The sequence below is a fragment of the Lissotriton vulgaris genome, chromosome 4_1, assembly GCF_964263255.1.
Source record: "Lissotriton vulgaris chromosome 4_1, aLisVul1.2, whole genome shotgun sequence".
Classification (NCBI taxonomy): domain Eukaryota; kingdom Metazoa; phylum Chordata; class Amphibia; order Caudata; family Salamandridae; genus Lissotriton; species Lissotriton vulgaris.
This window is the reverse complement of record NC_141691.1, coordinates 2,086,309,785-2,086,333,997: the sequence shown is the minus strand read 5'-3', so window position 1 is coordinate 2,086,333,997 and position 24,213 is coordinate 2,086,309,785. Positions and strand designations below refer to the sequence as shown.

At 44.8% G+C, this 24,213-nt stretch overlaps 1 protein-coding gene across 1 annotated transcript in view; it reads left to right on the top strand.

Annotated features, from left to right (window-relative positions):
- The first annotated feature begins 2,547 nt into the window (after positions 1-2,547).
- Positions 2,548-24,213, top strand: part of LOC147725088 (uncharacterized) — a 456,944-nt gene continuing 435,278 nt past the window's right edge. Inside the window, exon 1 of the mRNA XM_086918166.1 lies at positions 2,548-3,747. Coding sequence (XP_086774292.1) covers positions 2,634-3,747 — 1,114 coding nt within the window. The 5' untranslated portion in view covers positions 2,548-2,633. The remainder of the gene's footprint in view (positions 3,748-24,213) is intronic.

Sequence of the window (24,213 nt, the reverse complement as noted above, 5' to 3'; positions counted from 1 at the left end):
GGGGGAAAGGTGTTCTTTACGAGGCTCTCCATCACTGTAGACCGTTGGGTCTACCAGCCTCTAAGTTTGGGAGTGTAGGAGGGGTGGGCTTCGCTGGTAGAGGAGGCAGTCGAGGGGAGGAGGGATGGGTCGTCGGTGTGGGGAGGGGGGTGGCTACCACGGGGGTGGGGAAGGAAGGGTAAAAATTATAAAAAAGCCAGTAGCTAGCACAGAACTTATAAAAGGAAGAGAGATGTTGTTAAGCGAGAAAGGGAGTGTTTTCTATAGTACTCAACCAGGATAAAAATGGCACCTTTATTTGTATACATTTAATGTGTGAGGCCTTAATTAAAGGGCCAAACGGCAAAGAGTGGCACGAGAAATTAGGAATATGTCCCCTGATGTGGTCTATCTCCAAGAGACACAGTGTGTAGAGGCTAATGAGAAATTTACAATAGGTTCTGTATAATGATGAAACTCAGGTTATTGAATATTTGAATATACAATTGGCTGCCGGAGCCACTCCCTTGATATTGACGGGGGACTTTAATATTCATTTGGGAGAAGTGCCCCATGGGCTGCGGGGAGATAAATATTATGGAGATAAATATTATGACAGGAAATCTAGGGTCTTTAAAGCCTTACAACAGCTTATTTACGAACATGGCTTAGTTGATGTATGGTCTAGGTTGAAACATCCAAATCCAGGATACACACAGTAGTCCTGCCCACATCAAAAGTTAGCCAGGTTAGATTATTTTTTTGTAACCAAAATGTATTTATTAGAATGCACATATACAGATTTTTCCCCGAATTACCTCGGATCATAAGCCTGTTCTTTTAAAACTTACAATGTATTGTCTGGCACACTCCCAGGGAACATTTTCCTTTGAAGTTATTATTAAATGAAGAATTTATTTATCATATACGACAAGGGTTAACCGAATTTTTCAGCCATAAATCGAAACTCCACCAAATGTGACATAGTCTGGGATGCTAATAAAACAGGGCTCAGGGAAGAGATATTGAGCTTTTGGTTACATGTACAAAAACAGCTTAGACAGCATCTACTGGAGTTATATGATAAGTTACAATGTGCTGAATACGTGTTGATAGTGGTGGTAAAGGGGAAACTTGACACTATACAGGTACAAACTGAGGTTGCATGCTGTAAAGCAAGGATAAATGGGGAGTGGGCCAAAGACATAGCAAAGAAATATCATCTTTTCATGAGAGAGTGTTAAGAGTTTGGCGGGGCAACTGGTAGATGCTTGGCCAATAAAATGAGATGTAAGGGGGCTAAAATTACCATTACAGCAATTGAGGATTTGATGGAGACTATAGTAGAAACACCAGAGGAGAGTTTGACCATTTCTCCTAGGAATTTATATGGGCAACTATGAGGTGCCAGGGGTTCGGAACTAGATTTTTCCAGGCTGTTAAAACTATGTACAGATCCCCAAATGTGCAGGTCTGTGTGCTGGGACTTTAATCGAACCCCATAGTAATATCAAGGGTTACCCGACAGGGCTGCCTCTGCTCTCCTCTGTTATTTGCGTTATATATTAACCCGCTCCTAAACTTACTGGAATATAGGCTAAATACACAACTAAAGAGCCTCAGGCAGGAGCGGGTTAATATATTAGCATACGCAGATAATATAGCAATAGTTTCACCGGACCCTGCCACCACATTGGTAGAGACAGAACTACTAGCATCAATATTTGGGATGAGCTCAGGCTAAAAGTCCAATTTGGCCAAGACACAGGTTATATGTACAGACCAAGCACACTTTAATGATCCAAGGGTGTTGAAGGAGGCAACGTATCTTTGGGTGCGTTTGAAGGCGTGCCTTGATACGATGGCTCTGACCAATTGGGATCCTATGTTACGCAAGATTACAAGATTGAGCTCCAGCAATGAAAGGCGTCAGCTGCGAGCAAAGAGAAAACAAAGCGTACTCGCGTTGTGAAAGTCAGCGTACAATAAAAAAAAGAAACAAATGTAGAAGGCTGTGGAGCCCCTAATAAAAACTACTCACGTAGATGGCACACACTCGCCTAAAAAAACACAACGAGTAAATGCCAACAGAGACAGCACAACTGATATGCGCCGGGCCAAGGCAGCAAGGTACTTTAACTGCTGGGATGAGGTCTCATCTGGTGGTCACAGTGCAGATTAGTATTTCGGGATAAGGAATGAGGAAAGTTCCAGTATTTACTATGGTGAAAAGGTGTATGCGCCAGCGTTAGGGAGAGAGAAGGATACCACCATATCTCTTTGGATATTTTGCAATTCTGCTCTCTCCCTTTCATGTAACACTGCATTTTTTGTTGCTGAGATGTGTTGCCTGAGCCTTTAGTAAATATACCCAACAGTCTTCGATAGAGCGAAAGTAGGGCTAATAGACCTCAGGACACACGAAGAGTGAAAGGCTTTTATCTACTTACATTTATGTTTTTTGTTATCATTATGCACCTTTTTGCCAAGACACAAATATTACATATTGAAAGGTCTCATGTTAAAAAATGATGTTTTTTTTTTCTTTTATTCTTTCTGGCTCTATAGGAAGAAGTTTTATTGTAGCCTTCACTGAAAATTTGCTAACTCCAGCCACCCTCGCACTAGAGCTGAGCAGTTATGATGAGCCATGCATGGTGCAGGTCACAGTCCCCTCTCCACCCTACAATCAGACTGTGGTCCTGGCGAAGAACAGCACAACAGAAGTGGTCCTACCTTCAGACTACATGCTCACTGAGGGTAAAAGATCAAGGAAGCTAGTGACAGTGAGCTCAGATGCAGATATTTCAGTCATTGCGTTTAACATAGCTTCCGGCTCTGCTGATGCCTTCACCTGCCTCTCCAAACAAGAGTTGGGCACAGAGTACTACGTTTTCACAGCCACAGGTTCGTTTGGAAACCATTTTGCTGTTTGCAATGGTGAAGATGTTGAGACTCAAGTCAATATTACAGTGTCCGGCTCCTTAGTTGTTGATGGAACCAGATATCACGACAAAGAGATAGTCATCATCACCCTGGCTCCACAGGAGGTCATTCAGCTCAGTGAGGCTAAAGACCTGACTGGCACCAGAGTTGTTTCTTCAACACCTGTGGCTGTTTTCAGTGGTAGTGCATGTTACATGTCACCATCTAGCTACTGTGACACACTAATCGAACAGCTATATCCTGTGAAAAGTTGGGGGCAACAATTTGTTGTATTCCCGCTGATGACTAAAGAAGTGAGAGACCGTATTATTATCATTGCTGCAAGACCAAACACCACAGTCACTCTTCATAATGAAAGCACCACCATGCAGCACAGCCTTCAGCCTGGGTCTCACGTCAGCATGGACTTACAAACAGGGATGCTTGTGAATGCAAACAAGCCAATTATGGTTGGATATCTCTTTCAGGGGGGCAGTTCTTTAGAATTAGAATACGATCCTTTCATAGCAACCGTTCCACCCATCAACTTTCCTTGGAGATACTACAAGTTTGTTACCAATGCCTTTTTTTACAACTCCCTATTTATTGTGTCTCGCTCATCCTCATCGTCATCCGATTTCCTTCTCGACTACAGACCACTAAGTGAATACGTACCGACCGTGCAGCACCTGGAAGGCTTCACAGGTTGGGAAGTAAATTTAGGGAAAATCGGTGGGCAACATGAAATTTCCCATCAGTCGGAGACATTTGGAATTTATGTATATGGAGTTGAATATATTACATCTTACGGATATTCACTTGGCCAAGAGGAGTCATTTTCAGGTATTGAATAATTCTATTTTTATATTTGGCATTTTATTAAAAAATTTCTGATTAAGTTTGATCTGTGAAAATATTGAGTTTTTATGCACATGGTATGTAGGTGGATTTGTAAACCAAAACACTATCTAGAGAGATATCTGGAAAGGAAAAGAGTGCAGAATGTAGGTCATAGCCAACAATATGATTCAGGATCTTTTACAAAAAGCAGAATGTAGAGGGAGGTCATGGACATCAATTCATCATAATGCTTGGGGTGGCGGAAGTGATTTTAAATGCCCCTTGACCTTCACTTTCACTCACACATATGTTAATATACACACACACATTCAGGTATACACACACTTTTCCTACACATGCACATGCACTTACATAAACACGCTCAAAACTGCAAGCATTCACACGGCATATATACATTTGAAAGTACTTTTCTTACTTACCTCAGCTGCCAGGAAAAGTCACATGCCAGCTATAAAGCCCCCAAGAGAAACTCTTTACCTTCTGCCATGCTGAGATCAGTTTTTCTGATTCAGTGCACATTCAATTATACCTTTTGACACTTTTTTCAACTAAGACGCTAGTCCAAGGTACTTTAAAATGCCCTGAAAATTCCTTCTGTCATATTATCTAAGATGCCTAACTTTACATAATATCCAGTCTTATTGAATAACATTGACCCTTGTTTTCTGAAATGCCCCAGTGTTCCAACAAATGTCCTATGGTAAAGTTGTTTGTCAGTCTATTCCAGTTAGAGCCCAACCAATTGAGAAATCTCGGCTATACCCTAGAAAAGGGCACATCAAACCTATCAGTTTCACAGCTATATGTATGTATGTATATGCTATTGCTATATCTAAAACCTAGTGAAAAGACAAAGGAGTGATGCATATGGGCAAAACCCTCATTAAGTCAACAATTAATAGGAGACGTAGCTGGGTTGTGGACAGCTAATGCAATGTGATGAATTGTTCACTTAAGACATTTGTCATCAACTTACCCTAAACTGGAGATGGGTTGAGGTGGTCCTAATGAATATTAGCATGTTGCTCCAGATCCTTGGTGCAAGGATGTAAAATGCCTCCTTCCTTGTTTTTTTTTTAAACTGCTTAGTCTACAGTTGGATTGGTTCCTGGCTGTGAGTGTGCTAAGAACCACCAAAGATGGCAAGCTTATCTGCAAGATAAGCAGGATGCTGGTTGTGAAGACTGTAAATGATGCCGCTGGTTTTGAAGATATTGTTGCCTGGCATGGGGATCCAAGAAAGTTCCTTCATGATGGGGTAGATGTGATCATATTTCTTCAGGCCCTGGATGACAGTACTGACATGTGTAGGATGCCCTAATAGCTTCAACATGTTGCACACTGATGTATACACTTTTTTAAACGTTTTTGAAGTGGTGTATTTCTGTGCCTGTAATTTAAATATCAACAAAAAGGTTGAATAGCTTTACATTGAGAGGTTTTGCAGGATACAGAATAACCACTGGGACAGAGACTTCTAGAACAGCGACCTTGAAGGGTGAGTTAATAAAACCATAACTTGCAAAATGAGTGACTTCTGAGAAAGGAATAAGTGCTAGCCTTTCCTATGAGATGGATTTATCCTGTAAAAATTGATTTCCCAAGGAATTAAATCCAACTTTAATTTGAAAGAGAAAACAATTAGATGGACTGAAAACAAATAGACTAATTGTCAACACTATTTTTGTCTTCTTCAAAAAGCTCCTTTAAAACCTAGTTGTCATTCCTGATTTGACCCCAATGTTATGTTATGTTATACCGGGGTTTTATATAGCGTACGGCTACTCGAAAGAGTGTCCCGACGCTTTGCATTGCACACTAAACTCATAACATAACAGGAGAAACAAATAAAAGCGGAGAGATGGAAACCCGACAAGGCCAGAAAAACTACGTGGTAAAAAGCCAGGTTTTGAGCCCCTTCCTAAAAGCTAACAGGTTTGGAGTGCTGCGCAGGGCCACAGGCAGCTTATTCCACAACTGGGGCGCCAATAATTTAAAGGAGCGGCCTCCAATGCGTGCTCTCTTCACACGAGGCACCGTAGCAAGAAACAAGGATTCTGACCTCAGTGACCTGGCTGGATGGTAGAAGGACAGCCTTTTTTGGAGGTATTTCGCTCCGGAGGCGTGCAAGGCTTTGTGTGCCAGAGTAAGGGTCTTAAAAATTATCCGCTTTCGGACAGGAAGCCAGTGCAGTGCCTCCAGGAGGCCCGAGGCTCTGGCACGGCAAGATAGTCCAAAGATGGCCCATGCTGCCGAGTTCTGGACCACCTGTAACCGTTGAAGCAGGTATTCTGGCAGGCCGAGATAAAGAATGTTCGAGTAGTCAATTCTCGAGCCTATGATCGCCTGCACCGTGATCTTCCTGTGTTCCTCCGATAACAGGGGGAGAAACTTACGCAGCATCCGGAGCAAGCCGAAGCAGGTGCCAGTGAGACCGATTACCTGTGAGCGCAGTGTGAGGCCATTGTCGATCTTAATCCCAAGGTTTTTTGCCATCTGGGACGAACTTGCTGGTGGAAACATGTTCTCAGGCCACCACACTTTCCAGTCCGGATCCGAACTGCATCCGAAAAAGAGGACCTCGGATTTATCCGAGTTGCACTTGAGGCTGTGATGTTGGAACCACTGAAACACAGCCTCAAGGCAACCCTGGATCCTACCTCCATCGAAATCCGCACCCCTCTCACAGGTGAAGAGGAGCTGGGTGTCATCGGCGTAGGAAATGATCTGAGCCCCGAAAGACTCCGCCAGAGCCGCCAGAGGGGTCATGAAGATGTTAAATAGAGTTGGGCTCAATACTGAGCCCTGAGGAACTCCGACACCCAATGGCGACATCTCGGCGGAGCAAGCAGAAGCCCAGACCGTTTGTCGACGGCCTGCCAGGAATGAACGAAACCACTGGAGCACCGTCCCCCGGAGACCAATCTCTGAGAGTCTTGCAAGAAGACCCTCATGGGGAACGGTGTCGAAGGCCGCCGACAGATCTAACATCACCAGCATCGCCCTGCCACCCGAATCCAGCACCTCCTTAATCGCCTCCGAGACTTCCAGGAGAGCTGTTTCGGTGCTAAGATTGGTACGGAAACCCGATTGGGTGGGGTGCAGTAGGTCGTGGGACTCCAGGTAATCGGCAAGCACCTTGTGCACATGCTTTTCTATGACCTTTGCAAAAGCAGGCAGGAGCGAGATAGGCCTATAATTCGCCAGCACCTCCGCATCCAAACCAGGCTTTTTGAGCAAGGGGATAATCATCGCTTGCTTCCGGGACTGGGGAACCACACCCTGTGCGAGAGAACAATTCAACAGGGGGTTCACATATGGATTAATGATAGCTGCCATTTTTGCCAGAAATTTTGCGGGGCAGGCATCCCGGGGTTAACCTGATTTAAGACAAGCCATCAGATCAAATGAGGCGGTCATGGAGGGAGGAGGAAAGACTGCCAAGTCCACACCTGCACTGGGCAGGGTAACAGCGGCATTCTCCGCCCGACCGGGCGTCTCAGGCTCCTGCACAGGGAAAGAGTCTTGGATCCGTTGGATCTTAGAGGTAAATCATCCGCTGAAATGCTTTAGTTAATTTGGCTAGGGGGTGGCTCTTCCCCATTTGCAAAAGTGTGACAGCTAAGGCAACATTTTACTTCTTAATACACTGCAGTCCCTTCACATTCAACTTGGTTAAGGGCAGCAGCACAAATACACTCTGCTTATTACTCAAAGCTCTCTATAACGAGTGTTACTTACATTTGCCAAAATCTTACAGTAAATCACTGCTTGAATGTTGACATGGGTGATTTGATTTCATACATTCTACTGTTGCCCCATTCCATTTTGTATGTTAAAGGCTCATTTTCCATTGATCCCAACAATTGGGAATGGCTGTTCGCTTTTTCTTTCCGCCTAGTGCACATGTTCAGTGTCCTTATTAGAGGTTGGAAGATGCACATCTACTTGATGCAACTACACTGCCTGGAGGAAGTTTCTCCATGCTAAAAATGGACCACTCACAACAGAGCTACAGTATAAACACTAGTGGTTAAGTTATGCCGGTGTTTGCTGGTGCTTGGCACTAGCACTTATCGCTAAACACCAATACTTATTTAAGACAGCCTACCATATGGTGGTGCTGTATGTTTTAGCAGTGTTCTTTAATAAAGTATTGAACAGTCAAAAAAATAAAAAATACGCCGATCCAAGCCATTATTTCAGCCAGAATAATCCAAAACACACGCTTGTATTGGGTGACAGTGTGTAGTGCCAACCACAATGTCCTCCAGAGGAATATCACAAGCCCTGGCTCATACATTTCTAAAATGAGGCACTTATAGTGCCATATGAAGGAAATACAGCATAGCTACAATAGTAATGCCTATACTTGTGAAATGCAGCATAGCTACTATGGTGATGCCCATGCATGAGAAATGCAGCAGAACTACCATGGTGATGCCCATGCCTGAGAAATGCAGCTGACCTACCATGGTGATGCCCATTCTTGAGAAATGCAGCAGTGCTACCTTGACGATGCCCATTCTTGAGAAATGCAGCAAACCTACCACGATGAAGCCCATACATAAGAAATGCAGCAGACCTACCATAGTGATGCCCATTCCTGAGAAATGCAGCAGTGCTACCATGATGATGCCCATGCATGATAAATGCAGCAGAACTACTATGGTGATACCTATTCTTGAGAAATGCAGCAGGGCTACCATGATGATGCCCATGCATGAGAAATGCAACAGAGCTATCACGAAGATGTCCATACTTGAAAAATGCAGCAGAGATCCCATGGCAATGGCCATCCCTAAGCTATTGGATAGCTTGCGCACAACTCTTATTTGTTCATGGTTATGAATTTTTATTGCTATTTTAATAACTTCTGGCTTTCGTTTTAGGGTGCTCCCGGGGTGGCTTTTTCCGTCCTGAGGGTACGTCACTGTTGTAGATACTTTTTAGTGCTTCCAAAATGCTTATGGTTGCATCCCCCTAGGCACTTCTTGTTTCCCCGTGAAAGGATTTTGTTGTGTTTTTTTACTCTTGTAATAATCACATTAATTCAAGGATCATTCTCATTGAAGTTCTTTATTGTTTTATCTTTGTTGAAATTAATTTAATTTCAATATTCTTTATATCACATATTGATTATATTGTTTCTCATTGGTACTCCAATGCATTTCGGGCTTCTCGCCCTTCTTCAGGGAGCATATCTACAATAGAATCATTGCACATATAATTTACCAATAAAGTTCTTTCAATTGGCTTGAAAACTGTTATCCCCCATCTGTTAATGTATCACAAACGCTTATTTAAATATTATGCATGTGTTTGTGTTCCTCTAGTTATGTCCCTGTGAAATGTTAACTTTTAACCATCTATGCTCATTGTGATTGTGACTGCTATACAAAGTTAGAATCGTTCCCGAAGTCGGCGTTTACGTTTTACGTGGACTAGATCGTGAATGTTTGTATAAGGCTGAGTTCCCTCGAAGGTTAGTAAAAATCGTAAAAGGACTAGGTGTAAATTGCGTCGGCCATTTTGAGTGTGGGTTTTTATATATGTTATAGATGTACAACCAGTTTGGGATCTGAGGAAAAACATGTTGTAAGCGGTGATATGTGTTTAAGACTGTTGAGTTTCCCTACTGGGAAACGTCCCTCATCAGCTGCCATGGTGCCATAGTTGTGCCCATTCTTGCATAATGCAGCAGATCTACCATGGTGAAGCCCATTCTTGAGAGATGCAGCAGAGCTACCATGGTGATGCCCATTCTCAAGAAATGCAAAGAGCTACCATTTTGCTGCCTATTCTCAAGAAATTAAAAGAGATACCATTGTGATGCCCATTCATGAGAAATGCATAGAGGTACCATGGTGATACCCTAAACTGGGGAATCTTGGCAAGGTCTATTGCAAATGAATAGGTAATTGTAAAGGTCATTGTATCCTGGCACCAAAAGTCATGCCTTTGACAGGTAGGAGTAATATATTTTTGAGATAATCATGATCCGAGAAGGTTTTTTTCAGGTTTTTTTTCCTGATCAGGGTGCCTGGCAGTTCAGGCAATACGGTCCACATGAGTAGCAGGCTTCAACCATATTTAGATATATCTGGGTTCAAACTGAGGTGGCATGGTGAGCAAATAACAATGAATTAGGATGTGGTCTGAGCGATTGCCAATGGTTGAGACTAATTCAATCAATTAAATCCATCACTATGTTGGATTAGGATTCCAAATATAAACATGGCTGCTAAGTTTCGGGTAGGATAGCTTTATAAATATTAAATATGCACAAAATATTAAATATCTATGATATAATCCTACAGATTTCAATGTTTTTTTCATACTAGACAACCTAAACTTTGAAAATATGAAGTTTATGGTTTATTCTTAAAAGGTCTGATGCATGTATTTTATTCATGTTATACTTTTAAAAGCATGCCTTACAGCATGCTGCATAAACATGTGTTATTGGCATGTTATCTTTCTAGTTACAGATGGATCACATATTCCCTTCAAACGTATGTTCCATAATTGAACTCGGTCGCCAGTAGGTATATATAGTTAGGATTTTTTTGAATAGGGATTTCTGCAAATTCTATGTTGAATAACTTTGGCGTTGATGGACGGAATTGGCTGAAATTTTCAGGAAAATGGCACATTTTGCTTCTGAGCGTCCCCTAAAAATTTGGGGAGGTTCGTCAAGGGGGGGGGGCGAGAAAAAAGGGGGGTCCCAAAACGCGTTTTTAACATTCATTTTTCCATAGGGCGTTTGGCCTCACTTTTAGCTCGAACGGCTGAATGGATTTGCACGAAACTTGGCAAAATTGTAGGGACTGTTAGCCCGATGTGACTTGCTGGGTCTCAATATATGTGCTCCAGTGGATTTTGAGAAATTAACATTTAAAAAAACAGATATATCTGTGACAGCGTCCCGGGTAGCGCTCCGGTTCGCGTACTTTTCGCGTAACGGAGCTTTGCGAAGCGAAGCTGATTGGCTCTCCGGTGTCTGTCAACATTCTAAACAGTCCGGAGCGGCCGCCATCTTGTCTCTCGGTAGGATCGAGAGACAAGAAGAGGAGAAAAACGAAGGGGGAATTTAATGAAAGGGGGCAAGGTAGACCCTTCTTGACCCCCTAGGAATGATGTTGGAATTATTAAAGGGTCCCGTGGGGCAAATTAAAAAAAAATGATTTTTTTGCGGTAGAAGCGCTTTCCGTTTCGCGAACCGGGTAGCGAATCGGGACGCGAAACGGGAATTCGCCATTTTGTGTTTCGTTTTAATTAAATTACAAGATGGAAAAAAACCAATGTGAGAAATGGGTATGAGGGGGTACGGGAGACGTATCCTGACCCCCTATGTTTTCTGAGGGTGGCTGAGGATGCTCATATATGTTGATACTTGTCTTCCAGCAGCTGCGCGTGAGCGTATTTTTTTATTTTTTTTTTGCTGCGTGACGTCTGTTAACGTTCGATTCGAAGGAAATCAGGAAGTGTTGACTGCCATTTTGACACTGCGAGTAAATATATTGTTAAAAATAATTGTTATAAATTAATCCGTATTGATAAACATTGTCTGCGCAATCCTGCTTTTTTTCCAATGCCACACTTTTGTCGTGCACTGCAGCCATTTTAGATGCTTTGACCAGACCCACTCTCTGCACGCCGCCGATCGTGACGTCTGTTAACGTTCGATTCGAAGGAAATCAGGAAGTGTTGACCGCCATTTTGACACTGCGAGTAAATATATTGTTAAAAATAATTGGTATAAATTAATCCGTATTGATAAACATTGTCTGCGCCATCTTGCTTTTTTTCCAATGCCACACTTTTGTCGTGCATGGCAGCCATTTTAGATGCCTTGACCAGACCCACTCTCTCCACGCCGCCGATCCTCAGCATGGCTCCCCACCCTCGCAAGCATCTCCCCCACTCACTGGTCAACCCCGCTCTCTGTCTTATGCATGGGCCATAAACCTCCCCCCATCTGCGCTGCTCTTCCCTGAGAATCACACCCTGTGCCCGCCCGACACCTCCCTTTCACCCTATTCACTACCGCACCCTCTGACACTCCTCTTCCTTTGTGTTTGATTGTCCAGGCCGGTCCCAGGCTATCACCTAGCCCTGCGGATGTAGTTTTTGGCCTCAACTGTAAAGAATCACCCCTCTTCAAATGAGTTACAGTAGATAAAGGCCCCCACCTTATGATATGCGTCACACCACACGCGTTCCTACTATCTGATAACGATCCTGTATTGTGATTGGGGAGGGGATTCTCACTGTGAGGGTGTGTGGGACCGAGCCTGAAGCGGAAGATTCCAGGGATGCCTTTTTGTATATCAAAGTCTTCACAATTATGTGTCACATTAAAAATATATAGCACTCCATCAAAGTAGTAGGATTATAACACTTTAATAACTTATAAATATATACAACGCATCAAAAACAGTAAACACATTAAAAAAATGTTTTTTAAACAAAAGCAACAATGGTCAGTAGCGGTCTGTTGTGCGAATAGTCCGAAGGCAGCACAACGCGCCGAGATCTAGACAGCACCCAGGTGATGTCCTTTAATTGCCGCACTAGTCTTGGCATCCTACAATGCTGCACCGAAAAACGGCGTGGGGCGCCCCGGGGGGGATGGGGGAGGTGGCGTGAATGGGCCTCCCCAGGTGGAGGCTCGTCTGCTGTAGTGGGGCGCCCCTTTAGCGTTTCACTTGCCATTCAGCGGTTTTCCGCCCGCTTTTGCTGCACTGTGCCTCGTCAGTAGCGGTCTGTTGTGCGAATAGTCCGAAGGCAGCACAACGCGCCGAGATCTGGACGGCACCCAGGTGATGTCCTTTATTTGCCGCACTGGTCTTGGCATCCTACAATGCTGCACCTTAAAACGGCGTGGGGTGCCCCGGGGGGGTGGGGGGGAGGCAGCGTGAACGGGCCTCCCCAGGTGGAGGCTCGTCTGCTGTAGTGGGGCGCCCTTTTACCATTTCAGTCACCAATCAGCAGTTTTCCGCCCGCTTTTGCTGCACTGTGCCTCATCCGCCATTCAGCTGTTTACCGCCCGCTCTTGCGGCTACAGCGTCTCGTCCACCATCCAGTAGAATTGCGCCCACTCTTGCTGGCTGCTACAGGACTCTTAAAATGGCGGCCGCCTCTTCGGATTTGGGCTGGTCCACTAAAATGGCCCTGGGACACATTTGAACTCGGACATTTGCCTGCTAGGGCTTGGGCCCCATTCTCGAAAGCGTCCCCTCAGCCTTGAAGATTCTACAAAAGTCATCAGGGCCCCTGACTCCCGCAGGCTTCCGGTGGGGAGCGGCTGCCATGATTGCTTGCGGAATGGCCACGACGGAGCTACGAGATGGTGGCGCTCTCATGCTGATGCCAGCTTCAGTCTGAAACATCCAGAAACAAGGTAGACTATCAATTCGATGAGTTCCGGTGGAGCCCCAACGTGACCCGGTAGGGAAAAACTTGCCCTCCCCTTTTTTGAGTGATGGTTCTTGTTGCCTGTCCCCTCTGTTGTCATCTAACGGAACCTTTTTGGATTGCCGAGTGAGAAAAAAAAAGGTGGGGCTTTCATCGTTTGGGAAAAAAAAATGTTTCAATTCAATGAAAAGTGTTATTTTTAGGTCATATGATCAAGCATTTCATCATTAGGAAACCAAAAGTAAAATGAACCAATGAAATGTTTTATAAACAAGTCACATGACCTGTTATGCGGCTTTGGGCTATAAAAAGCCTACAAAATCCGTTGGCCTGTGAGGCGGCGTCAGTAGCGGACCGATGTGCGAATAGGCCGAAGGCAGCACAAAGCGTCGAGATCCGGATGGCACCGAGGTGGTGTCCAGCAAGTTGCTGCACTGGTGTGGCTATCCTAAAATGCTGCGCCGAAAGACGGCGTGGGGTGCCCGGGGGGGGGGGGAGGCGGCGCAAATGGGCCTCTCCCCCCTCCCTAGGTGGAGGCACCTCATGTGCAGTGCGGCGCCCTTTGCCGTTTCACTCGCCGTTCAGCAGAGTTGCTCCCACTCTTGCGGTACAGTGACTCACCCGCCATCCAGCTGAGTTCCTCCCGCTCTTGCTGTACAGCGACTCACCCGCCATCCAGCTGAGTTTCTCCAACTCTTGCGGTACAGTGACTCACCCGCCATCCAGCTGAGTTCCGCCCACTCTTGCGGTACAGCGACTTACCCGCCATCCAGCTGAGTTTCGGTTACTCTTGCGGTACAGTGACTCGAACGCACCGAGATCCGGATGGCACCGAGGTGGTGTCCAGCAAGTTTCACTGGTGTGGCCATCCTACAATGCTGCGCCGAAAGACGGCGTGGGGTGCCCGGGGGGGGGGGAGGCGGCCCAAACGGGCCTCTCTCGCCTCCCCAGGTGGAGGCACCTCATCTGCAGTGGGGCGCCCCTTAGTGTTTCACTCGCCTTCCTGCTGCATTGCGCCCGCTCTTGCGGCACAGTGCCTCACACCCCCATCCAGCTGAGTTGCGCCCGCTCTTGCGGCTACAGCGTCTCGCCCACCATCCAGCTGAATTGCGCTTACTCTTGTGGTGCAGCGAAAGGCGGCTGCAACAAGACTTTCAAAATGGCGGCCGGCTCTTTGGATTTGGGTCTGGTCCACTAAAATGGCCATGGGACACCTTGGAACTCGGACGCTTGTCTGTTAGGGCATGGGCCCCATTCACGAAAGCGTCCCCTCTTTTGACTGATTGTTCTTGTTGCCTATGTCTTCTGTTGTCATTTAACGGAACCTTTTTGGACTGCCGAAAGGGGTTCTTGTCCGACCGCTTGTTGGTGGAGACATTTTGACTATATCCTGGACCTGCCCGGCCTCGCCCAAAATGGCGCCGGTATAAATGGGACTCTGTTGTATTTAGCAATATAAACAACATTCAAAGGTCATTTGAGGAATAAATTAAAGGTACAGATACAACAGACTCGTAACTCCTTGTTGTGTACTGTTTGTCCAACCTTGATATCACGAGATATGTATGCAGTTTTGAAGCACATGGCGGGCGGGGACGAGTACTGATTGAACATTTGGACATCCCTATTGATATTAAGTTCTGATGTGTTATTGATTACTGTACTATTGAAAGATCGAATTAACGTCACCCATGGTACTTGCCCGCAAATGTATATGTAGATAATTTTATTGTAACTGGCCCTGTCGTACTTTAATTATAAAATGTACGTCCACCGATTCCGCAACTGTTAGACACCTTAGTTCTTGAAACCTAATGGCCCGCCCGTTACAATCTTCTACAGTGTAAATGTCCCCTCATCATATACGATTCCAGTTTGCTCCGTGGCCGGCCCACGTGGTTATAGGCCCGTATTTGTATACTGACATTTTCACAATAGAGGTTTTTAAAACAAAACATGGTAGTAGTACCTTTTTTGGTAAAGTTTTGAATAACAGCTACTGTTTTCGAATCAGTAAAAGGCAAGTGAAATAAAGCAGCCCGATTACATGACGGTTAAAAGGTATAATACGCAGGAAAGCAGTAAAAATAAATGGTCAAGGGCTGTTGTGTTTTCCACTCCTGCAACATAAAGTGATCGATAAGAATCCAATATTCATGCCTATCAGCGACTAAGACAGCAGGCCGAGCCTCTTTTGGTCAACGGCTCCCTCATGGGACGAAGAAACGCCCTTTTTCTCGAAAAGGGAATATTTTACTTGCAGGACAGTTGTAAATTTCCCAGGAAAATACATTAGCCTGGAACATTGTTAGTGATAAACTGTAAATGCATCTGGGCCCTTTGCTTTACAAGTCAGAGTGAGATAAGAAAAGGTGGGGCTTTCATCATTTGGGCAAAAAAAATGTTCGAAAGCAATGAAAAGTGTTATTTTTAGGTCATATGACCAAGCCTTTAATCATTAGAATAACAAAAGTAAAATGAACCAATGAAAAGTTTTATTAACAATTCACATGATCTGTTATGCTTACGTTACGCGCCGCGCTCTGGATCGTTTCCGGGAAGCTGCGCCTCGCGCACCGGAGCACTTCCTGGTGTGCTAACGCGGCGCGTCATATGACGCATTACGCGACAACGCAGGTCCAGAATATAGTCAAAATGTCTCCACCAACCAGCGGTCGGAACACAACCCATTGCAGCAGTCCAAAAAGTTCTGTTAAATGACAAGAGTAGGGACAGGCAACAATAACCATCAGTCAAAGAGGGGAGGGAAAGTTCTTCTCTACCGGGTCATGTTGGGGCTCCACCGGAACTGATCGAATTGGTAGTCTACAGTGTTTCTGGATGTTTCAGACTGAAGCTGGCGTCAGCATGAGAGCACCACCATCTTGTGGATACGTCGTGCCCATTCCGCGAGTAATCGTGGCAGTCGCTCCCTACCGGAAGTCCACGGGAGTCGGGGGTCTCGGTGACTGTTGTAGAATCTTCAAGGCTGAGGGGACTCTTTTGGGAATGGGGCCCATGCCCTAGCAGTCAAGCGTCCGAGTTCCACGGTTGCCCAGAGCCATCTTTGCAGGCCAGGCCCAAGTCTGTGGAGCCGACCGCCATTTCGTGAGCTCCGTAGCAGCCGCCTGTCGCTGTACCGCAAGATTGGGTGCAATTCCGTTGGATGGCGGGTGAGACGTTGTAATAGCAAGAGCAGGCGCAATTCAGCTGGCCGAGCGAGGCACTGTGTCGGAAGAGCGGGCGCAAGTCAGCTGGTCGAGTGAAGCGCTGGGGTGTAGCTGAGAAACCTCCACCTGGGGAGGTGGGGGAGGCTCGTTCGCACCGCCTCTCCCTTCTACTGCACCCCACGCCGTCTCCTGGCGCAGGTATATGTGATGGTCGGACCAGGGCACCGCAGGACGTGTCTTTAGGTCAAACGGATTGTGGGACAAGGTGTGGAGCAGGCGCAATTATCTCGGGGGCCTCTGTCAAGCGGTTCAGGGAGGCACCGCATCACATTGTTTTCCAATGCAGTCAGGTCCACAAACAGCCCCCACTTACTTTGAGAATAGTGAAGCTGCAGCAGGTGCAAATAAGCTTCAGACAGTGTTACAAGCGCTGCTCCGAACCCTCAACTATGGCACTCAACATCCAGGACTTATGCCATTTGTGCAAGGCAGTGACATCGAAGCATCTCAGGGACCAAACAACATACCATATCCAGAGTCCTTCCCACAACCTCTGCCTTCCTTCTTACCTAGTTATTGTTCTTTCACTGCCACTCCAGGCTTTTAGTCTGTGGATGGAAAACCATGAACCTACACTCACCTATGAAAATCTTAATATTGATGCTTGACTGAGGCCAAGGAGATCAGAGTGCATGAGTCTCATGCTCGATCGATTGAGCTAGCCGGATCAGGCAATAAGAAGGTAGTGGTGGGGGTGGCGGCATCAGCAAGGCATCCCACCACACAACTTGTCGGACATCACCTCTGGATGTACTGGGGACGAGCCTAGGCCCATGGTGTCGTCCCCGGGCCATTTGCACAACGGTCCTCCACCCCTAGGCCGCCAGCTATGCTACCTCGACAGGAACAGTGATGGATGTTGCAGCAGGCTGCCATGTAAATAGTTATTTAATAAAACGTTTTACCCTGTTACTTTGCTGGTGTGTTGTATATATTTATAATATTTGCATAGGGTTTGTCGTTGTTTTGGGCGGGGTGCGTGGCGGATCCGAGCTGTCTTGCAGCCATCATGGTGTCGAGCTCAGTTCCTCTCACTAGTTTTGTATTTCTCATGAGGGGTTGTTCCTAATGTTTCTATTTTAGCGAGGTCAAAAAGAGATCCCATTAGTGGCCTACTGATTTTGCTTGATTCCTTTTGTTTACTCCTTCACTATCTGCAAAGAGAGAATACTCCTAAAAGAAAAGAGGAGGGTGGGGGAGGGGGGGCAGCGTTCAAAGCACATCAGCGTGCATAAATACGAAAATGTTTTTACCTACCACGTACTTGACATTTTACAGCTTTTGATATTTGCTATTAAAAAAACATTGAAATTCACTAAAAAATTCATAGGTTATAGACCACATATATAGTTAGGAATTAGCATTTACAAAACCTTGAACATTCACTGAAAAAACCATAGGTTATAGACCATATATAGTTAGGGATTAGCATTTACAAAACCTTAATTTACTCGCACAAAACCATTGCTTAACCAAACCAAATGCTTAATTCAGACACTCTGTTCATCACCACCCCCTTTTCTGAATCGTTTTTGTCCACCATAAGCGTGGAAGGGTACACTCAGATGTGAGTCCCTTGCTCATTGCACCATCAGGATTCAAGCAAGCCGGGCCGAAGACGGCTGAAATGCCAGAAACCGGTCCCCAGAAGCTTCTTTCCTTCCCAGTATAAGAATTGGCTTGGTAGTTTGGTCTGCCCTGTTCCCATGATGCACTTGGCCAGGGTCAGACTAATTTGCATGTAGCCAGGTTCTGAGCTGGGATGGTGCAGTGGGCTAAAAAACGGTGATGGATCAAGCCCTGATCTTTGGACTGGGTAAAAGTGGTCTGCTTAATTCAGACCCTCTGTTCATCACCACCCCCTTTTCTGAATCATATGTGACGTCATCAGCAGTGCATTGCAGGCGCGCAAGTTATAGTGAGTCCAACTAACTATAACGTGGGAATTTCAATGGTTTTATGTCAGTAAAATTTCCAGGTAACTATAACTGGTGTGAAACCTATGGTTTTTTCAGTGAATTTAATAGGTTTTTTAAATGCTAATTCCTAACTATAACTGGTGTGAAACCTATGGTTTTTTCAGTGAATTTAATAGGTTTTTTAAATGCTAATTCCTAACTATAACTGGTGTGTAACCTATGTTTTTTTCAGTGAATTTCATAGGTTTTTTAAATGCTAATTCCTTTCTATATCGTGTTTCTAACCTTTTTACAATTTGCTGTTTTGTGTAATTATTCATTTTTGATTTTTTTTATATCATTTTTTCCTTTTGCGCTCTGGGTGCGCTCCGATAAGCTCTCCGGTAAGCTCTCCGGTAAGCTTTCCGGTAAGCTCACCGGTAAGCTCACCGGAAAGCGCACCCAGAGCGCTACTTTCGTTCGTGAAAAAAAATATGAATGAAAAGTTAATAATAATGCAAAACATTTCGTATCATACAAATAAAATCAGTTTTTTTTATAAGGAAAATGATTATGCATTTCCGTAAAAGTATAATGATGTCACTTCGGCGCGCAACGTAAGCGCCCTCGGAAGCGCCTACGTTCGCGCCGCGTATACGCCCCCGGAAGCGCCTGCGTTTGCGCCACGTATGCGCCCCGGAAGCGCCTACGTTCGCGCCGCGTGTGCGCACCCGGAAGCGCTCTGGAGCGCGTAGCATAAGCATGTCGGGTCATGTGACCTTAAATTAACACTTTTCATTGGTTGCTAACAGTTTTTTTTACAAAGAATGAAATCCCCACCCATTTCCTTCACTTCTTCTTTCACTTTTGTGACAGCAAGACCTGCCTTTTTGCTCCTGGATATTTCTTGGTTTTACAATGGCTGCCAGACAATCCAGCAGTGAGGATGATCCAGAATTCATCAATGAAGAGCCTCCTCAAAGAAAAGTTAAGGAACATTTCATTTGGAAATTTTTTAAAATCCCACCTGGCCAAAAAAAGGTGAATGCTCCAAAAGTGGAGTGCAGGATCTGCAAAGAAGAGCTGTCACGGGGTAACATTTTAAAAAAGTACTCTTTTGGGAACTTCACAATGATCCGGCATGTGGAGAGGAAGCACCCCCAAAATTTTGCCCGGGAAAGTGTCAGGGCTCTGGCATAAGAGGTTCCCAGTTCTTCTGGGAGGGGGAGATCACAAGAGCTGGTTCCGAACATTCAACCTGCTTTTAACCATGGTGCCCTCAGATGCAGATGATGCAATCAACTGCTTACCTTTGGAGAACAAAGTGTACAGCTCATGGTTCGAGCATTAGAAAACCATCGCTGCCCTTCCCACCCCTAATTTTTTTTGTTTTTTTTGCTCCTGTTGAGCAGTTTCCATTCCCTGTTTTTGTTCCTGTTTAGAAAAAAGAAGAAAACCAAAAGTTCTTTTCAGAACTACCTTTAATTCTCATCAAAGAGCTATATTCTTAAAAAAATTAAAAAAAGTAAGTGAAATAGAGTGCATTGATAATGGAAAGGAGAATGAGTAAGAAAGAACAGAAAGGTATGAGAGGAAAAAGGAAGTGAAGTAGGAGGACTGAAATAAGGTGAGTGTTAGGAAAGAAAGTTATGAGAAGAAGAGTGAATATGGGGAATGTTAATACTCAATGAAAATGTTGAAAAGGAACAGGAGTGTGGAAGGATAAGAAAAGATGCATTGCTGGAGTTGAAGGCAGAAGGCCTCATTTATGAAGCCATGCGTCACTTTAACGCCACCAAAGCATCACTTTTTGTGACACAACAGTCCAATAAAAAATGCACCTTATTTATTCATATTTACAAAGTGGCGTTTCTAGGTAAATACGTCACTTTGTAAACACCTGTGCCACATTATTCCTACATCAGGTGTAATGTATGCAAAAGGGACGTATTGACACAAGAAAGGGTCGTAGAGGTGACACAGTGAATAAACTGGAGGCCTCATTTCTGAAAAATGACGCATCACTACGTGAAAACAGCGATGCGTCACTTTTCTGGGCACACTCCATATGACATTCCAGATGTGTCATATTTAATTTATGACTAATCAATTCGCAAGGAGTTACAGATACGTCAGTATTTCTGACGTATCTGTAAACACAAAATTGACCCATTACTGGAGTGCGTCACAAAAGTGATGCAACTCCAGTAATGCGTCCTTTCCCATGGGAAAAGCACCATGTGAAAGGTCTTGCATCAGTCTTACACCTGCTGTGAGGCAGGCGCAAGATTTTGACGCAACAGCATCCTAAAAGTGACGCAGTGAAATCTCATAGATTTCACTGCATCGCTATTACGAAGCTGTTTGCGGGGGAACGCCCCCTCTGCATTCATTATACCTGACGCAGATATAATGTGCGCAGGGTTTTAAAAAGTGACCCATCTACCTAGATGCATCACTTTTTAAATATAGCGCAACGAGGCGCATTTTTTTTACACCGCTGATGCGATGCGTCACTTTTCTGTGCGCACTCCTTACCACATTCCAGATGTGTCATATTTAATGTATGACGAATCATGTCGCAAGGAGTTACAGATACGTCAGTATTTCTGACGTATCTGTAAACACAGAAGTGACGCATTGCCGGAGTGCGTCACAAAAGTGACGCAACTCCAGTAATGCGTCCTTTCACATGGGGAAAGCACCATGAGAAAGGTCTTGCATCAGTCTTACACCTGGTGTGAGGCAGGTGCAAGATTTTGACGCAACAGCATCCTAAAAGTGACGCAGTGAAATCTCATAGATTTCACTGCTTCGCTATTACCAAGCTTTTTGCGGGGGAACGCCCCCTCTGCATACAATATACCTGACGCAGATATAATGTGCCGCAGGGTTTTAAAAAGTGACCCATCTACCTAGATGCGTCACTTTTTAAATATAGCGCAACGAGGCGCATTTTTTTACGCCGCTGGTGCGATGCATCACTTTTCCGTGCGCACTCCTTACGACATTCCAGATGTGTCATATTTAATGTATGACGAATCATGTTGCAAGGAGTTACAGATACGTCAGTATTTCTGACGTATCTGTAAACACAAAAGTGACGCATTGCTGGAGTGCGTCACAAAAGTGACGCAACTCCAGTAATGCGTCCTTTCACATGGAGAAAGCACCATGTGAAAGGTCTTGCGTCAGTCTTACACCTGCTGTGAGGCAGGTGCAAGATTTTGACGCAACAGCATCCTAAAAGTGACACAGTGAAATCTAATAGATTTCACTGCGTCGCTATTACCGAGCTTTTTGCGGGGGAACGCCCCGTCTGCATACATTATACCTGACGCAGATATATTGTGCCGCAGGGTTTTAAAAAGTGACCCATCTACCTAGATGCGTCACTTTTTAAATATAGCGCAACGAGGCACATTTTTTTACACCGCTGGTGCGATGCGTCACTTTTCTGTGCGCACTCCTTACGACATTCCAGATGTGTCATATTTGATGTATGATGAATCATGTCACAAGGAGTTACAGATACGTCAGTATTTCTGACGTATCTGTAAACACAAAAGTGACGCATTGTTGGAGTGCGTCACAAAAGTGACGCAACTCCAGTAATGCGTCCTTTCACATGGGGAAAGCAGCATGTGAAAGGTCTTGCGTCAGTCTTACACCTGCTGTGAGGCAGGTGCAAGATTTTGACACAACAGCATCCTAAAAGTGAAGCAGTGAAATCTCATAGATTTCACTGCGTCGCTATTACCAAGCTTTTTGCGGGGGAACGCCCCCTCTGTATACATTATACCAGACGCAGGTATAATGTGGCGCAGGGTTTTAAAAAGTGACCCATCTACCTAGATGGGTCACTTTTTAAATATAGCGCAACGAGGCACATTTTTTTACACCGCTGGTGCGATGCGTCACTTTTCTGTGCGCACTCCTTACGACATTCCAGATGTGTTATATTTAATGTATGACGAATCATGTCGCAAGGAGTTACAGATACGTCAGTATTTCTGACGTATCTGTAAACACAAAAGTGACGCATTGCTGGAGTGCATCACAAAAGTGACGCAACTCCAGTAATGCGTCCTTTCACATGGGGAAAGCACAATGTGAAAGGTCTTGCATCAGTCTTACATCTGCTGTGAGGCAGGCGCAAGATTTTGACGCAACAGCATCCTAAAAGTGACGCAGTGAAATCTCATAGATTTCACTGCGTCGCTATTACCAAGCTTTTTGAGGGGGAACGCCCCCTCTGCATACATTATACCTGACGCAGATATATTGTGCCGCAGGGTTTTAAAAAGTGACCCATCTACCTAGATGCGTCACTTTTTAAATATAGCGCAACGAGGCACATTTTTTTACACCGCTGGTGCGATGCGTCACTTTTCTGTGCGCACTCCTTACGACATTCCAGATGTGTCATATTTAATGTATGATGAATCATGTCACAAGGAGTTACAGATACGTCAGTATTTCTGACGTATCTGTAAACACAAAAGTGACGCATTGTTGGAGTGCGTCACAAAAGTGACGCAACTCCAGTAATGCGTCCTTTCACATGGGGAAAGCAGCATGTGAAAGGTCTTGCGTCAGTCTTACACCTGCTGTGAGGCAGGTGCAAGATTTTGACACAACAGCATCCTAAAAGTGAAGCAGTGAAATCTCATAGATTTCACTGCGTCGCTATTACCAAGCTTTTTGCGGGAGAACGCCCCCTCTGTATACATTATACCAGACGCAGGTATAATGTGGCGCAGGGTTTTAAAAAGTGACCCATCTACCTAGATGGGTCACTTTTTAAATATAGCGCAACGAGGCACATTTTTTTACACCGCTGGTGCGATGCGTCACTTTTCTGTGCGCACTCCTTACGACATTCCAGATGTGTTATATTTAATGTATGACGAATCATGTCGCAAGGAGTTACAGATACGTCAGTATTTCTGACGTATCTGTAAACACAAAAGTGACGCATTGCTGGAGTGCATCACAAAAGTGGCGCAACTCCAGTAATGCGTCCTTTCACATGGGGAAAGCACCATGTGAAAGGTCTTGCATCAGTCTTACATCTGCTGTGAGGCAGGCGCAAGATTTTGACGCAACAGCATCCTAAAAGTGACGCAGTGATATCTCATAGATTTCACTGCGTCGCTATTACCAAGCTTTTTGAGGGGGAACGCCCCCTCTGCATACCATACATTATACCTGACGCAGGTATAATGTGGCGCAGGGTTTTAAAAAGTGATCCATCTACCTAGATGCGTCACTTTTTAAATATAGCGCAACGAGGCGCATTTTTTTACACTGCTGGTGCGATGCGTCACTTTTCTGTGCGCACTCCTTACGACATTCCAGATGTGTCATATTTAATGTATGACAAATCATGTCGCAAGGAGTTACAGATACGGCAGTATTTCTGACGTATCTGTAAACACCAAAGTGGCGCATTACTGGAGTGCGTCACAAAAGTGACGCAACTCCAGTAATGCGTCCTTTCACATGGGAAAAGCATCATGTGAAAGGTCTTGCATCAGTCTTATTTATTTATTTATTTATTTATAAAATTTCTAAAGCGCACAAATACCTTCCGGTGTCTCGGCGCTGGAGTTCGTTAGGATTGCAGAGAGCTCCTACCTAGATTACTGGTTGAAAAGCCATGTTTTGATGTGCTTCCGAAATATGAGTAGGGAGGAGCTTGATCTAATATTAAGAGGGAGCTCATTCCATAATTTAGAAGCAGCAATTGTGAAGCGCTTATCGCCCCATGTTGCTTTCTTAGTGCGTGGAATATGGAGTAGCTGGGATGCCTCAGAGCGTAGAGAACGCTTGGGTTTGTATGGAATGATGGATTTTTTTAAAAAATCCGGTCCAGTGTTGTTCAGTGTTTTATAAAT